The sequence below is a fragment of the Ahaetulla prasina genome, chromosome 1 (assembly GCF_028640845.1).
Source record: "Ahaetulla prasina isolate Xishuangbanna chromosome 1, ASM2864084v1, whole genome shotgun sequence".
Classification (NCBI taxonomy): domain Eukaryota; kingdom Metazoa; phylum Chordata; class Lepidosauria; order Squamata; family Colubridae; genus Ahaetulla; species Ahaetulla prasina.
This window is the reverse complement of record NC_080539.1, coordinates 32,359,828-32,376,033: the sequence shown is the minus strand read 5'-3', so window position 1 is coordinate 32,376,033 and position 16,206 is coordinate 32,359,828. Positions and strand designations below refer to the sequence as shown.

The window sequence follows — 16,206 nt, the reverse complement described above, 5'->3', positions numbered from 1 at the left end:
ACAAAACAGTTCAGGGTCTTTAGAGCAAGCTTAAATAGATTAAAGGGTCAATGTTACTGTACTGCATTTTCATTTTAAATTATTATCGTGATTTCTCTGCTTTGCAAAGTGTCTCTGTCTTGCTAAAACCCATGTGGAAGTCATAAGTGAAGAACAACTAACAAATGACTTAAATATCAAGGTCACATTTAAAAAGTGGACCAATACAGTGAATCTGTTTTAAAACACACACACACACACACACACATACACACACACGAAACATACCTGGTGGACCCACAGAATCCCCATAGCCTTTCATTTGCAAGGCAATGACTCGGAAGCCAGCATCAGCAAGGGCAGGAATCTAACATGGAAAAAAAGACATAAGTAACCTTGTTAGGTGCACAGGTAATGTGGGCCCATCTTCCTATAACCCAAAACTTCCATGTATGGAAGCATTGCAGCTGCCATATATTATGTATGAGAAAAGGGACATTCCTTTTCCTTCAAGTAAGTTGAACTTACTCCAAAAGATGGCATTCATGCAAATTAGGAATAAATATGCTTAAAAATTATGTCACCTGGAACCTCCAAGAAAACCAGGACTCTGGAAATCCGTGGCAGAGGCAAATCACTGGACCACTCCCCATCTCTACAAAGTGCAACTCAGTGTCTGGCTAAAGACAGGAAGAAAGAAAAGCTTGGGTCGTAATTCTCAAAGGCAGAAGAAACTGCATCTCTAAACTTCAGAGTAAATTGTTAAAAAGTAGGAATAATAACCAAAACAGGAAACAGCTATATGTAAAGCAAACCAAAGGCTTAGAGATGATACCTACCTCTACCCCCTACTTAAAATTGCCATATGGGAAATGATAAATAGATGATCAAAACCCATCTTCCTGTAAAGACATTGTCCTGTAAAGATACTGGTGCTGTCAGTGGCAGAAGTCAAGGACTGAATCCAAGCAAATGGGAGTTATTGCTTAGTTTTTACAACAGTAGCAAGATGGCATTATTTTCTCTCTCCTCTAGTACATTACAGCCCCAGCTAAATGGCACTATTTATATGTAAAGGGAGAGATGGTTTGGAAAAGCATTTGCTGAGCTGCAATGAAGAACGTGAGAGAGTCAGAGAATAAGACCAGATTTACTTTCAGCTGGATGCCGTTTGGACAGATGCAAACAAGGTGACTGAGGCCATGTCTTGCTAGTTATTTGGGATGAGTTCAAACCTGCTGTTTGCACTATATGAAATGACTAAGGCGCAGCATGTGATTCAGAATGGAACTTAACAACAGAGTTGGAAGGATTATATTAAATTAATATAGTTATTGCATACTTTTGCTCATATATATGCTTATATGATATGTAGTTATTTTATGTTGATGCTTGTGTATACCGTTGTGACAAAATAAAATAATAAAAAAAGAGGCCTTGCGGATCTTCTAATCCAACCCCCTGCTCAGGCAGGAAACCCTACATTATTTCAGACAAATGGTTGTCCAATCTCTTCTTGAAAGTGATTTTTCATTTTTACATGCTCAAGTCACAATAAACAGAATTGTTTCCCCCATTGAAAGCAATTAAAACGGCAATTTTAAATATAGTCTTTCTATCTTTACCTTGATTTTTACAAATCCATAGGCCACATCCTGGGGTTCACATGCTGAAGGAAGATATTCTTCCTGGTCAAGAAGCTGTGGAATAGATAATTAAATGAGTGAGATTTCAAGCACCACATGAGTCAGCTCAGGATGGGGATCTATTATAATTAGCAACTGATCTCTACAATGTTTAGTAACAGGATTTCCCCCCCATTACTGAAGTCTTTCCCTTTTAAAAAAATCAAGGGAGATGTCAGGAATTGAACATGAAAACTTTCAACAGTCAGAGAGCATGCTCACTACTGAACGAAGACCTAGTATCTTTTTATATTAAACATTCATAATCTGTCTCTATCATTACAATGATTTTGATGGCACCAGTGTAAAAAAGCAATAGTTAGGCTTAACGAATAAAATATGGCAATAATTTCAGCAGACATATAATAGCTGAATTGAAAGAGGACAAAATGCAACGTTTTTAATTTCATAACATCAAGAGAAGAACCCAGAAGAAAAGAGTAGATCATCTTTTCTGTACTGCTCCCAAGAAAACTAAATGAACACCTCAACTTGAAGGAGATTTCACTGACTTACTAGTAACAGCTGAATTAAGTGAATTGCATTATTATAAACTAACCATACTGGGTAGGTTCACACAGCACTCTTGAATGCACTGAGAAAATCAATCTATTCCAGCAATAAATCAAAGCTGAAGATGGATGGATGGACAGATGTGGAGGAAAATGTACAAATATTCAGGCTAACATCTCTTGCAATATAGATAACAGAGAAGCTTTAATTGATGCAGCTATGCAAGAACCTTCTGCTAAAATAGTATAATAGTATTTTCCAAATATCTACGGTATAACAAAAAGGACTGAAAACCCAATTAAAAAAGTAAAAAGGAAGCTGAAATTCATTCTGCTCAATGTCTCATAAAAATTCCATTCCTGGAAGATAATGAAATCCAGCTAAAAATGATTTAAAAGCCCACATTTAAATTGCCTGCTTTTAAAAACAATCTTCCTAAGGGAAAAATGCCCTTGAATATTTTTTTTCAAATTTTTCATGTAGCACAAATACCAGCAATTTGCTCACTGCAAAGGTAGAAAGAAACCTGGGTCCACAGAGAAATGCAGATCCCTGTGTTTTGTTTTTTTAAAGGGAAAGAAGCAGATCCACTTTCAAGGAATCAGCTGCTACGTGAGTTGGATGAAGTACATTTGGGTAGATCTAACAAAAGTATTACAGAAAAAAACGTGTCCATTGCAGCACAAAGTAACCAGATCCTGCTGGGCTTAAAACGGCTAACCACTGAGTCAGTTTTACAAGGTTAATATTGTATACCCAGGCATGTGAAAATCAGCCAGTCCTGGACAGCGGTCTCATTTCCTTCCATCACCAGAATGCCTTGCCATTAATCTCTTCCCTGGTTCAGCTATTGTTGTCACGTTCATCTTGCAGATTAGTCAAGACAGTAACTGTACAGTACTAGCAAAAGAGGCATGCCAGCTTATGAGCTATTAAAGAACCAGCTATCAGTCAGGAAAAATTATAGTACTTCTTAGCCACACATATAGTTACCCCATGAGAATGATCCCCAAGAGATGGAAGTAGAAAGGCAGCAGCTATTCCAGAAGTTGCCCAGTTGGATTCTTTCCTTCTCTTCCGCCTGCCTGCATTCAATCCTAGCTACTGCCTGTAACAGTCCTAAGGGAAGGATCCTTTTATTTTTCATAAATGTTTGTTATATTCGCATCTTGATTATTGCAATGCACTCTACATGGGGCTGCCCTTGAAGAGCATGCAGAAGCTCCAGTTGGTGCAAAATGCAGCAGCCTGCATGGTTTTATGAAGACTTTGGTGCGCACATGTAGCACCTCTCCTGCACGAACTGCATTGGTTGCCGATTTGCTTCCGGGTGCAATTCAAGGTGCTGGTTGTCACCTTTAAAGCCCTTCATGGCTTGGGACCAGGTTATCTGAAGGACCGTCTCTTGCCGGTCACATCGACCCGACCCACCAGAACAGGGAGGCAGGGAATACTGTGGGTCCCATCCCCTAGGGAGATACACCTGGTGGGACCCAGAAGAAGCGCCTTTTCCATGGTAGCTTCCTCTCTCTGGAACATCATTCCCCCAGAGATTAGAATGGCCCCCACTCTAACACTCTTCTGGAAGGCACTGAAGACTTGGTTCTGCCAGAGGCAGGGGTGAAATGCTCCCGGTTCAGACTGGATTGCCTGATCCAGTAGAGATGGCGGCGGGTGGTTCGGAGAACCGGTAGCGAAAATCCCTGCCCCACTCCCATGCCCAGCTGAGCCGTGCAATCATCAGAGGTTGTTTTTTTTTTTAAAAAAAGCATTTTTTCTTCAGCTGAAAAAATGCTTTTAAAAGTAAAAGAAAGCCTCCAATGATCGTGTGGCTCAGCTGGGATTGTCAGAGCCTTTTAAAAGCATTTTTTCTACAACCTCTTCAGCCAAAGAGGTTGTAAAAAATGCTTTTAAAAGGTTCTGGTTCTGGCGATCCCAGCTGAGTTGCCTGATCGTCAGAGGCTTTTTTTTCTTTTAAAGGCAAAAAAAATTCTTTTAAAAGAAAACCCTCTGACGATCAGGCAACTCAGCTGAGATCGTCAGAGCCTTTTAAAAGCATTTTTTTACAACCTCTTCAGCCAAAGAGGTTGTAGAAAAAATGTTTTAAAAGTTAAAAAAAAAGTTGGCCACACCCACCCAGTCAATTTACCCCCCCCCCCATCAAGCTACTCCCACAGAACCGTTAGTAACAAATTTTACATTTCACCACTGGCCAGAGGCCTGGGGAATGCAGAGCAGGATAGAGCCCACACATGGCTCTTGTGATGTGTTGTCACCGGGGGAGGGACTGGGAAGTTATTATATTATTTTATTAATTTATTATATGATTATTCACTTTTATTAGTTTTAATGTTTTATATATGAGATTTTTATATTCTTGTAAGCCGCCCTGAGTTGCCATGTGAGAATAGGCAGCAATATAAATTTCCTAAAATAAAATAAGTAAAATATAAAATATTGTATTTACTGTTTTTTATATTGCTTACAAGCTATTTTGGGAACACTACGATCCTGAAAGGAGGAATATAGTCAGGTCTTTGGCAGCTGCCTCAATCCAGAAGTAATTCTTGAACTATATGATGGGATGGTTTTATAGATCCCTATACCAGCCTCACTAATTATTTCTAAGTCCAATTCATATAATTGTTTTTGATTTTTTAATGCTCTAAATACTTTGGGTCCAAATTATCTAGAGGACTTCCCACTACTTTACAATACAAACCTGAGTTCAGTTTAAGATAATTCTAGAGATTCTCTAATTATTGACTTCATTTTCCCAATCAGTACAATGCACCCAAAGAGCTTTGCAGTTGCTCAATGATTCCTAATTTGTGGAATTTGTGCTGGAAAAAAAATTATACTGGCCTTCCTATCTTTGCTTTGAAGAAAGCTTTAAAAGTTTGTTCTCTTGACTTGCTTATTTGGGAGAACTCTGTAGCAAAGTTTGAAAAACAAGACCTGTATGAGATCAAAGAAACTGCTCATACCAAAGCCTAGATAAGGACTACTTACCTGAACCCCAGTCAGATCTTGAAGCTGCTTCAAAGCAGAATCAGCTTCTTTCACTAGGATTGTTGTCATCCCCATCTTCTGAGCAGGCTTTAAGTTTGCACCAATGTCATCCAGATAAATAACCTAAAGTGAAGAAAAGAATCAAGATCTGCTGCAGGTGGAAGGCCCATAAATATTCTTTATTCAGGCAATCTACATGCTGCAATGAGAGAAGTGGAACTGTGCAAAATGCACTAAGTATGAAAAATGAATTTACAGAACAGGAAAGAATAAGATATAAAATAATGCACTGAAGACTGCCCTCCCTCAAAATAAAGGATTTTATTCATTAATCCCTTATCTTTACAAAGATTAATAGCCACTGTTGCACACTTTTAAACATATCCTCAACCATTAGGACTAGACTGTTAAAGTAAGGGGGAAGAAGATTTAGAAAGAAAAACTATACAATACAGTTCTTCAGATTTTTTTTTCTTTGTAGAAAGCTTTAAGCTTTTTTTTGGGGGGGGAGGGAAAAATTAAGATTTGCTGCATGGGGGGACATGTTAATTCCATCATTATCTCACTTATTTAAGGCACATACTGTGCACATTATTATTTGCCCATATTAAAATGTTTAATAGAGCAAATCAGAGTGTTGCCTGTATTAGATGGGAAATTGCCTATCTTCTTAAGTGGAATTCTAGTCAAATCTCCCTCTCTCACAATTACAATTCAAAGATATTAAAGAGAGAAATAATATCTGATTATAGATCTCCAAGGTCTCATTAATAAATCAAAGTACTATCGTGTTTAATAGGCTTCAAAGTGGGATTTCATTGAATCACATCTAAACTAGCAAGAGAGAACTGAATCCCAATAAAAATATATCCAGACCATGACAGAGTACTTGGAACATTATCATCTCTATACACACTTGAAGCTGATGTAATGAGTGATACAGACAGGTAAAGCTGGAAATCTGTTAAAGAGGTTGAGAAGACACTAACCTCCTCAGGTGTTACATTCAGCTCATGTAATGCATACTCGTAAATCTTGGGGTCTGGTTTCTGCAGGCCAATCCGACAAGACTCAATCACCTTATCAAAGTATTTCCTCAGCAGACATAAGACAAACCCTGTGTGATGCCTGCTAGGAGTATCATCAATCCAGTTGTTTGTCAAGACAGCAATTCTGAAACCTGAAAAGGGGCAGGAAATTGAATAAATGAGGACTATTTATTTATTTTAAGGGGGAGCGATATTGTGAAATTTGACAATTCCTGAATCAGTTAGTCACATAGATCACAAGATTTTTTTTAACTTCCACAAAGCCAAAACTTGGTACACATTATGGACAAGTTAGTTAAGGCAAACATACTTATTAGGCTCCAATAAGGAGTGGCAATATACAACAACAAATGTTTTGCCTATTGCTCATGAAAGAGTAGTGACAATGTTGAAGGTTATTGTTATTTTCAGGAATTTAGGGACATATTTTTATTTCTCCATATATTAAAAGTCTAGAAATTTAGAGCTGATTCTGAGTTAATCTGATTATCACTTTTTCTTGCTGTGTAAAGAAGGGGGGAGAATTTTCACACAGCTGCAAACCTGTGAAAATCTCACTTTTCGTTCCCATCACAGAGTTATGTACCACTCAACCAAGGTTAGGTCTTGCAGTTTCATAACCATGGTAAAGCCATGAACATGGCTCTAACACGGTGCCAGGTTTTGATAAATACCTTGGGGTTTTTGTTGGGAGCTTCTCCACAGAACCTATCATTTAGGTATTATGGAAATGGGCTGCCCTTGGGGTATCGCTGCTGTGGCTATTAAAGAGCTCCTGACAGCTTGTAAGAGATTTGGGTTTGAACAGTTTTTATGCTATGCTTTTAAATTTGTTTGCTTGAGCTAATAATAAAGCTTAAAATTCCTTTATTTACTGGTGTGCTTATTATCTCAGGATTCAAAAGAACCAATTGTCTGGGCATTTGATCATTACCCAACACTTGTCAGAAAAATACCATATATCAGGGGTGAAATGCTCCCAGTTCAGACCGGATCACCCAATCAGGTAGCAATCTTGGCTGGTGGTTCGGAGAACTGGTAGCAATTGCAGTGCGAGGTTCTGCCCACTTGCCCGGCTGTTGTTACTTGCTGGTTTTAACCAGGAAGTAATGTGTTTTGTACCCTCTGTGCATGCGCAGAAATATTTTGCGCATGCACAGAGGATGCACATGCGCATGTGCACACAGTGCGTGGACTTCCGAACCAGTAAGGAAGATAAATAGATTTCACCCCTGCCATATATACTTGAGAGAGCCAATGTTGTGTGATGGTTAAGGTGCTGACTTAGAAACCAGGAGACTGTGAGTTCTGTTTTGGCCGGCTGAATGATTTTAGATCAGTCACTCTCTCTCAGCCCAATTCACTTCACAGGGTTGTTGTTATGGGAAAAAAATTGAGTAGAAAAGATTATTATGTATGAGTTACTTATAAAGTAATAAAGATAGGACAAAAATCTAATACATAATAATAATAACATTCATGGATAAGCCTATGCATGGATAAACCAACCCTTGAATTTTTAATCAAAATAATAACTGAAGAATCTTCTTGGAAGAGAAGTGAAATGTCTTCAAGGAAAACAAAGTCAGTTGCCTTTTGAAAAAGCACCTTTGGGAGAACCATGACATGGATGGCTGAGAATCTCCATGGACGTTCAACGAAAATACTACCAACAATGAACAATCCACAGACAAGCCAGCCCTTAAAATGTTTGTACATTTTAATTTTCACCACTGGCTTATAAATAGGTGGCACATTTTTCACAGTATTTTGGCCAAAGACTTGATGGTCGGATTATCTGTAAGAATATAGTAAAGGTAAAGGTTCCCTTCGCACATACTTGCTAGTCGTTGCCAACTCTAGGGGGCGGTGCTCATCTCCGTTTCAAAGCCGAAGAGCCAGCGCTGTCCGAAGACGTCTCTGTGGTCATGTGGCTGGCATGACTCAATACCAAAGGCGCACGGAACACTGTTACCTTCCCACCAAAGGTGGTCCCTATTTTTTCTACTTACATTTTTATGTGCTTTCGAAACTTGCTAGGTTGGCAGAAGCTGGGACAAGTAACGGGAGCTTGCCCCGTTACATGGCAGCACTAAGGATTCGAACCGCCGAGCTGCTGACCTTTCAATCAACAAGCTCAACGTCCTAGCCCTATATAAGAATATATGGGTATTTTAAAAAAATATTACAATATATACTGGCAAATAAGCCCATCCATGGATAAGCTAAAACCAATCTTTGGAGTAGTATTTTGCAACCTAAAATGGCTTATCCTTGAGTATATACAGTAATGATTTTTAAAGCTAAATCAACTATAACAGGCACAGAGAACATGCACCTTCTTGAAAAAGGCAATTGACTCTTCCCTCTTCATTCTCATGCACAAAATTGGATGTGTCTTCTAAGAGTGCTTACCTTCTCAAAGAAATAGAGCATTTTCCAGTTTAAAAAGTACTGAATTGATTTGACGATAAATAGTGTGAAATAAATATAGCAGGCATTATGCCACTGCCCTTCGTAACAGAAGTTTTACCATTTTTCTTGAGAAGCATAGCAGCCTTCAGGAAGGGTACACTCAAGCCACTTTTTGCCATCGTTTTGCCAAAACTCTCGCTCAGTGAGAAGTTTTCAGGGAGGGGGATATTAGAAGCAGAAGAAACTTCCTTGCAATCATCTTCAAAGTCAGCAATAAGCTAAAACAGAGATGTTAAAATAGAACTATTTTTATTTTAACACAAACAGAGTGGGACAGAACAAAGTGATAAGGATATCCATTGTAAGCATATTAAACATGGAAGATGACTACGTTAGGAATAGAAGTGGGTGTACTTCATAAGCTATAAAGGAGTGCCTGGTTTGGGCTTCCTGAAAAATCCCCATAAAATGGATCCTAAATATTACATTTCGAAAATGAAACTGATGAGACAGAAAGTAGCTGTTCTCACAGTAGAGACAGCACTATGCCAACATGTATCAGATGCCTCCCAAGGCCATCAATAATCCACCAACTCAGAAACATGGGGAGTGGAGAAAAGCCTAGAATTTAAATCCCAGATCATCAACTATATAAGGGATTTGATTTACATGTATTTCAGTGGATAGAATTTCTGTGTGTACATTTTTGCCTGCAATGAAGAAACAAATTTTGCTGGATGATATTTTTGTGAGCTTTTTGCCAAGTAAGCCAATATCTGAATAAGACTTTATTTTATTTACTTTTTGCAATTTAGACACTGTCTCATTCCATATTGGCTTCAGAGAACAAAACAAAGAATGCAATATGTAATAAATGAACAAGATGGGAATCTACCCAAACAAGAGAGAAAATATATACAAAATATAACTTTCAAGGGCCACCATATACGTTAGCCCAAGACTTGAGAGAACAGTCAGATTTTTAAAAGGCTTCTGGAGTGACACAAAGGTGAGAGCCACATGGATCTCAGAGGGAACCACATTTTAGGGGTGGGCACTGCAAAAGAGAAGGCATGCTTCAGATTCAGATAGACTTTGTTGTTCAAAGAGTCCAGGAACATGCCAAACTTATAGGCTTCTACTGGCTGGGCAAAATTACAGGAGACGGGTGGTCCCTTCCATAAACAAGCCTCATGATACATAGGGCTACGGAAATCGGCATTTACTTCTAGCTTTGTTGCCTGTGTGGGAAGAAGATTTATCTACCATAAACCATGGTGGCACAGTGGTTAGAATGCAGTGCTGGCTGACTCTGCCCACTGCCAGGAGTTCGATCCTAACCGGCTGAAGCCTTCCATCCTTCCAAAGTCAGTAAAATGAGGATCCAGATTGTTGGGGTGGGGTGGGAATATGCTGACTCTGTAAACCGCTTAGAGACTGCTGCAAAGCACTGTGAAGCAGTACGTAAGTCTAAGTGCTATTGCTATTAAATAGCTTTTGTGGCATCCTGAATAATGTGAGTCAGACTCATCTCACCCATCCGTTTCTGCTCCACGGAATTCCATAGTCCTGGTGCCCAGAAACCCTTTGCATAAAGGGAGAAGCCAGAAATGGAGCATTGGTATTTATACCTTCAGACAATTTGTTCTTCCCTGAATTATGTTCTCTTCCAAAAGCAGCTAACTCTTACCTGAGTTAATCCAATCTGTCCAGTCATCCCTTTGGAGAAAGGTCCATCAGAGCCACCATGTTGAACGACTTTTTGAAAAAAACCTCTGGAAGTTGAAAAACACATTCACACAAGTTAGGGAATAACGGTTCTTTTCAAGGCATACAGCAGTTTGGCTTCAGTCATCACACCAATGGTAGAATACTGTGCATGTAATTATCAAACTATAGCTAATTGCCACAGGGATATCAGTAAAATGCAAGGCAAGTTTTAAAAAATACATGAATGTGTTAAATTTCCACATGTATGTATGCCCTAAGATAACATACATGTTGAAATGGACTGTCATAAGAAAAGAAACAATAGATTTATTAATACTTTCTGGTTCCTATTCAGAAACTGACATTATGAAAAAAAAATAAGAATCATTGTTTTGGGTTAGTCCTTGGTCTCATGCCATGCTACTGCAGCAGAAATCAATCTGAGAACATTTGTGAAGGCTCTTATAGCTACATACTAGGCTTAAATGAGTATTATTGGAATATGGATCTCATAAACCTCTTTCAAATCTATTAATACTTCTGAGAGCTACCAATGTATTTGCACAGACATCGAAAGTCTTATAAAGCAGAAAGATGCTTAAAGGACACACGTTATTCCACTTTATATTGGGAGAGCCAATATTGTTTTGATCACTCTAAAAATTGGACTACTATGAATAATTAGCTCAAAGTTGTGTGTTGCTCAACCATGACCTGTCTTCTGGATCTTACACAACTATAATACTATGCAGCATTGGCTCTCAAACGTGATTTAAGCAACAGCATCCTACTCCTTTCAAAAAGATTGCAACAGAACTTATACAATGAAATCTGCCATATTTGGCATAATGTCAAAAGGAGAAGAAAAAGTTAGTATGGTATAAACATGGAAAATATTTGTATGTGTGAAGTATAACCAGGTATAATCTGACTAGAAATATAATTTCACCTGTTTGGAATGTCAATGCAGAACATAATTATTCATATTACCGATAGTCATTTAGAGGGTCGATGGGAAAATATTTAGGAACTATAAGAATTATCTAAAGACCTATTTCTAGGCACAAACAGCAGAATAGCAGAATTGTTACATTTTGTTTTAATTGAATTGTAATAGCCAGTTTTGTGTATATTTGATCTGCTACCAAACAAGCCAAATTTAAAACACACACGCACAATATACTGAGTAGCATGATAGTTGGCTCAAGGGTTAGTTCAGGAGGCAGACTGTAGATTGTTTCCATAGTTCATCTATTTAATTGTAGATAACCACAACTGGACAGGTAAGCTATCAAGAACTAATATAAACTACCAGAGACAGTAGTAGTAAGCAGTATATCTAATAGGTTAAAAAATAATCTTGAAGTTGCTAATAGACATTTTGGCCTATCTTATTCCCTCACCCCCCATTTCCATTCCTCTCCCCTTTTTATGGGACCTTCAACCCATCTTGGCTCCAGGCGACCACACAGCCTAATCCTGCAGTTTTCTTGGCAACAGTACCATAAGTGGTTTGCCACTGCCCTCTTCCTAGGGCTGATAGGATGAGATGATCCCAGAATCATTCATCTGATTTCCATGCTCAACACATAGCTAGTATTTAGAGGTACCATCATTCCAGACCCTCTTCTAACTAAACTAAACCAAGTACCTGAACACACTTATAAGTGGATCATAAGCTTCCTAACAAACAGGAAGCAGCAGGTGAAGCTAAGCAGAATCACATCAGATACCTGTACAATTAGCACAGGGGGCCCCTGTGCCAAGGTTGTAAAGGAAATCACTGCAGTTGTTAAGCAAATCCAGTTTCCCCCATTGACTTTGGTTGTCGGAAGCCAGTGGAAAAGGTTGCAAATGATGATCCTGTAACCCTAGATCCATCATGGCGAATCTATGGCACGTGTGCCGGAAGTGGCACACAGAGCCATTTTTCCAGGCATGCCAGACATCTCCTGTTGGTCTTCCAGGTTCCAGCGTGCACATGCGTGCTGGCCAGCTGGTCTTTGTGCAGGCATGCATGCCAGAAACTGGAAGACCAGGTGACCAGCACACATGTGCATGCCGGAAACTGGAAGCTCAGCTTCCTGGTATGCGAATGCACGCCAGGGAACTGCTCTTCCAGTTTCTGGTGCTCCTGTGCATGCGCACCAGGGAGCTGCTCTTCTGGTATCCAGCGCTCCCCTGCGTGCATGTGCTCCCATTTCGGCACTTGGTGCCAAAAAGATTCGCCAACACTGCCCTAGATCGTTGCAACCAGAACTCAGATTCACTTAACAACTGTGTTACTAACTTAACAAATGCAATGATTCACTTTAACAACTATGGCAAGGAAATTCGTAAAATGGGGCAAAACTCATTTAACAAATGTCTCACTTAGCAACATAAATTTTGGGCTCAACTGTGGTCATAACTCGAGGACTACCTGTAATTTAAAAATGTGTCTACACATTTAAGCCTTACTTGTTGTCCTATGAGTTTGCATTGGCCCCTCCAGATACCTCAGAGTAATCTTTGAGTAGGGTAAGCTATGCCTAAAACCTATCATGTAAGGAATGGAAGATCCTGCAGTGGAAGATTCTCTATAATTTCTACAAACTGCTTCATCCCTTCAGAAAATACGAGGACTAGTCTAATCTAGCCTAGTCCAGTTTAACCATCTTTCTGACATGTTATTATTCTGAGACTAACAATAATACAGGTAGTCCTTGACTTACGATCACAATTGAGCCCTAAAATTATGTTGCTAAGTGAGACATTTGTTAAATAACATAAAATAAAATGCCTCATTTTATGACCTTTATTGGCACAATTCTTTAAGAACTGTGTAAGTCAAGGACTATCTGTATATGCCAATTTTTGTCATACAAAATGGAGTTGCTTCCTGTAATCCTTATCAAATAAGAGTAAAAAACAAAACAGGAAGACAGCTTTTGATTCCTCCATAAGTTTTCATAATTTATATCTCTGCAGTGTTCCTCAAGAGGAGCAAATCAAGCGATATAGGCAGCAAATAAAGTAAAAAAATAAAATTTAAATTTAAAAAAATTAAAAAATTCTGAGGGAGATGGGTGGTTAAGAAATATAAAATATAAATAAATAAATGTAATGAATAAATAAAAATAAAGTGCTTCTTTGCATTTTTTGTGCTATTTTTGGTTGGTCGCAAGAAAATTACTTCTCAATGCCTTCAATTGGCTCTTGCTAATTTGCATTAAAGAGGATCGCTAATATATAACTGCTTTCAACTCTTATTATGGGACATTTTAATACTCATTACAGCAATGAATTATGGGTTAGTAAAAATTTGCTTAGGTCTTCATGTGATTTATGAATATTTTTATGTTCTTTTGGATACCTTTTTAATAATTTATTTGGCTGACTTATTAATTTACTCTGAGGATCCTATTCTCAATGTGGAACTAGTTCATACAATTCTTTAATATCCATATGATCACACGCTTTATGTTAAGATAGAAAAATATATCTTTGATTTGTCTCTGTTGGATTATTAAGACGGCCATATTTCTTTGGAAGGAATTTAGATGAAGGCAATTAAAGTAAATCTGTTCTGAATGGGAAATGCTGCCTCCACCTGTACTATGAATGGACTTTTTTTGTCTTAAAGCAGTCTGCAATTATCTAGTTTCAATTTACTTTATTCTTACTTTTTCAGAAGGATAGGAAAGCTGTTCATAGGCCCTCTAGGTAAAGAGTAAGCTCCCAAGTAAGCTTCCAAAAACTAAGCTGCAAAAGGTGGGCCCTCTTTTCATTAGCTGCCCAGACAGTGAGAAGCCCACTTGGTAAAAAGAGTCTTCTACGTACAGAAATCCTACAGTAAGCTCTGGTAATGTCATTTCCTCTTAGGCAGATCTGACTCCTATGCATTATTATAAAGGTAATAATGTTCTACATTATTGTTACACATAATACCCATGGGAAAAATAACAACTAGTGCATTATGTATCAGGGAAGTATTAACCAAACACCTTAAGTAACCTCTGATAGTTTTGCAATACTATAAAACCTGCCTTGGTTACTTACCATAATGCTTACAAAATAAGCTGTGGGAATCAATATACAGGAGAAACAATAAATTATTAACTAGCTTAGAAAGTTCTGAAACAGGCACCAGATATTTTAAAGTGCATCCTCTATATACCCATGTTTTGTAAAGGAGTTCTGAGGGTCTCCCTAGAGCAGGGGTCTCCAACCTTGGCAACTTTAAGCCTGGCGGACTTCAACTCCCAGAATTCCCCAGCCAGCTTTGCTGGCTGGGGGATTCTGGGAGTTGAAGTCCGCCAGGTTTAAAGTTGCCAAGGTTGAAGACCCCTGCCCTAGAGCCTCTCAGGGGTTCACAAAATCAGAATTATTTGCTAGATATTGAAAATATACCAAAGCAGTAACTTAAATATGTAACTGTCTTTTCAATCTACCGCTTTTATAATGGTTGTAAACTGCTTTGGTATTTCTCACATTAAAAAGCAGCATATAAACCTTAACTAAATCAGCGAGCACTCTTCATGACAAATCACAAGTCCAATCGTTGTGCATTATTTCCTGGTTTACTTTTCCTTCTCATTTTCCATACATAATTTCTAGTGGCAGTCAGTTCTCTTTTGACAGGTGGGTTTTGTTTCCCTGTCCTGGATAATGTATCACACACATCAGTGACACTATAAAAGTAACAATGACTACAACGCCTTTGCTTGCACTGAGCGCAATAATAATCCTAAACTGCAAGGCGGCCTCGGAGTTTCTCTCCCCTATTTTAAAACTCCTCAAAATCCCGAAGAACTTGCACACATTGGTTCTCTCAATGCTGCAGATCAATGGATAAAATGCCGGCTCTATAAATACTGAAAATCGCCATTCACCCAGAGACTTGGGTGAAGTTCACACTGAACGTAATTGTCAGCGTCTGACACTTGGAGCTTTTGAATAAATACGTTCGAAAACCCACTGCGTATACTCGGTGAAAGTCGATCTCCACCGGTCCATGGCAAAGCTTTTCCTCCATGCCTTGAAGTACCTGGAGAAAGCGCCACAGGCGTTTAAGTTTATTAAGCCAACTGCACTTGCAGAAAATTAAGTTTTGCGCCATAACTGCGGGCGGGCGCAGCACACGCATTGCTAAAAACGTCATATGTAAAGACACTGAGAGAGCGACTCGGACGGGCAGACAGACAGCTCCCCCCTCTCCCTTCTACTCCCTTCGATTACCCACCCAGGCAAGCCCACAGTCTTCTCCAGAGTTCGGAAAAGTATCTGAGTGCTACCCAAAAGGACGCCGCCGAGATCGAACAAGACTACTAGCGGCCGCTTCCCCTCCATGGCTCTCCGAGGCCGCCGACCAGACGCTCTGAAGCAGCTTACAGGACGGTACTGTACTCTCGCTTAAGGAAAAAAATAAATAAATAAATAAGTGATAACACAAGCCACGCCCTCCCGCGAGCCACACCTCCCCGCTGTGTAGGAACTCATTGGGCCACGCCCCCGGCGCTTCACAGCGATCTCTTTCAAACCATCTGGCCTTTCTCGAAAATATTCTGGGTCCTAGCGCCTCCAAGCAATACAAAACAGGTCTATGGGGGGGAAAAAAGACCTCTCAGCTATTTCCTTCACCGCATGAATTGGATAAGCAACGCATGAAAGTTGGTGCTTATCAGGACGGCTACCATGGTGCTTTGTCTCTGACATGAAGATTCCATAAGTATCATTGATTAATTCATGGGGTTGGCCATGAATCTTCTGCTCAGTGGCAAATGTCCACATTACAGTAAAGGGTCTCAACAGATGTCTACCTTACTTTTTTCCTTAGACAGTAGTATGGCAAAGCTTCATTC

The 16,206-nt window shown here is 39.2% G+C and overlaps 1 protein-coding gene across 1 annotated transcript in view; it reads right to left on the bottom strand.

Moving 5' to 3' along the window:
- The window catches only part of EPHX2 (epoxide hydrolase 2), an 82,472-nt gene extending 66,701 nt beyond the window's left edge, over positions 1–15,771 (bottom strand). The window contains exons 1-8 of the mRNA XM_058164764.1: positions 15,588–15,771; positions 10,344–10,428; positions 8,772–8,931; positions 6,179–6,369; positions 5,190–5,312; positions 1,605–1,679; positions 564–659; positions 268–346 (exon numbers count right to left, since the gene is read on the bottom strand). Of these exons, the coding sequence (XP_058020747.1) occupies positions 268–346; positions 564–659; positions 1,605–1,679; positions 5,190–5,312; positions 6,179–6,369; positions 8,772–8,931; positions 10,344–10,428; positions 15,588–15,694 (916 nt within the window). The 5' untranslated portion in view covers positions 15,695–15,771. The remainder of the gene's footprint in view (positions 1–267; positions 347–563; positions 660–1,604; positions 1,680–5,189; positions 5,313–6,178; positions 6,370–8,771; positions 8,932–10,343; positions 10,429–15,587) is intronic.
- Positions 15,772–16,206: the final 435 nt, after the last annotated feature.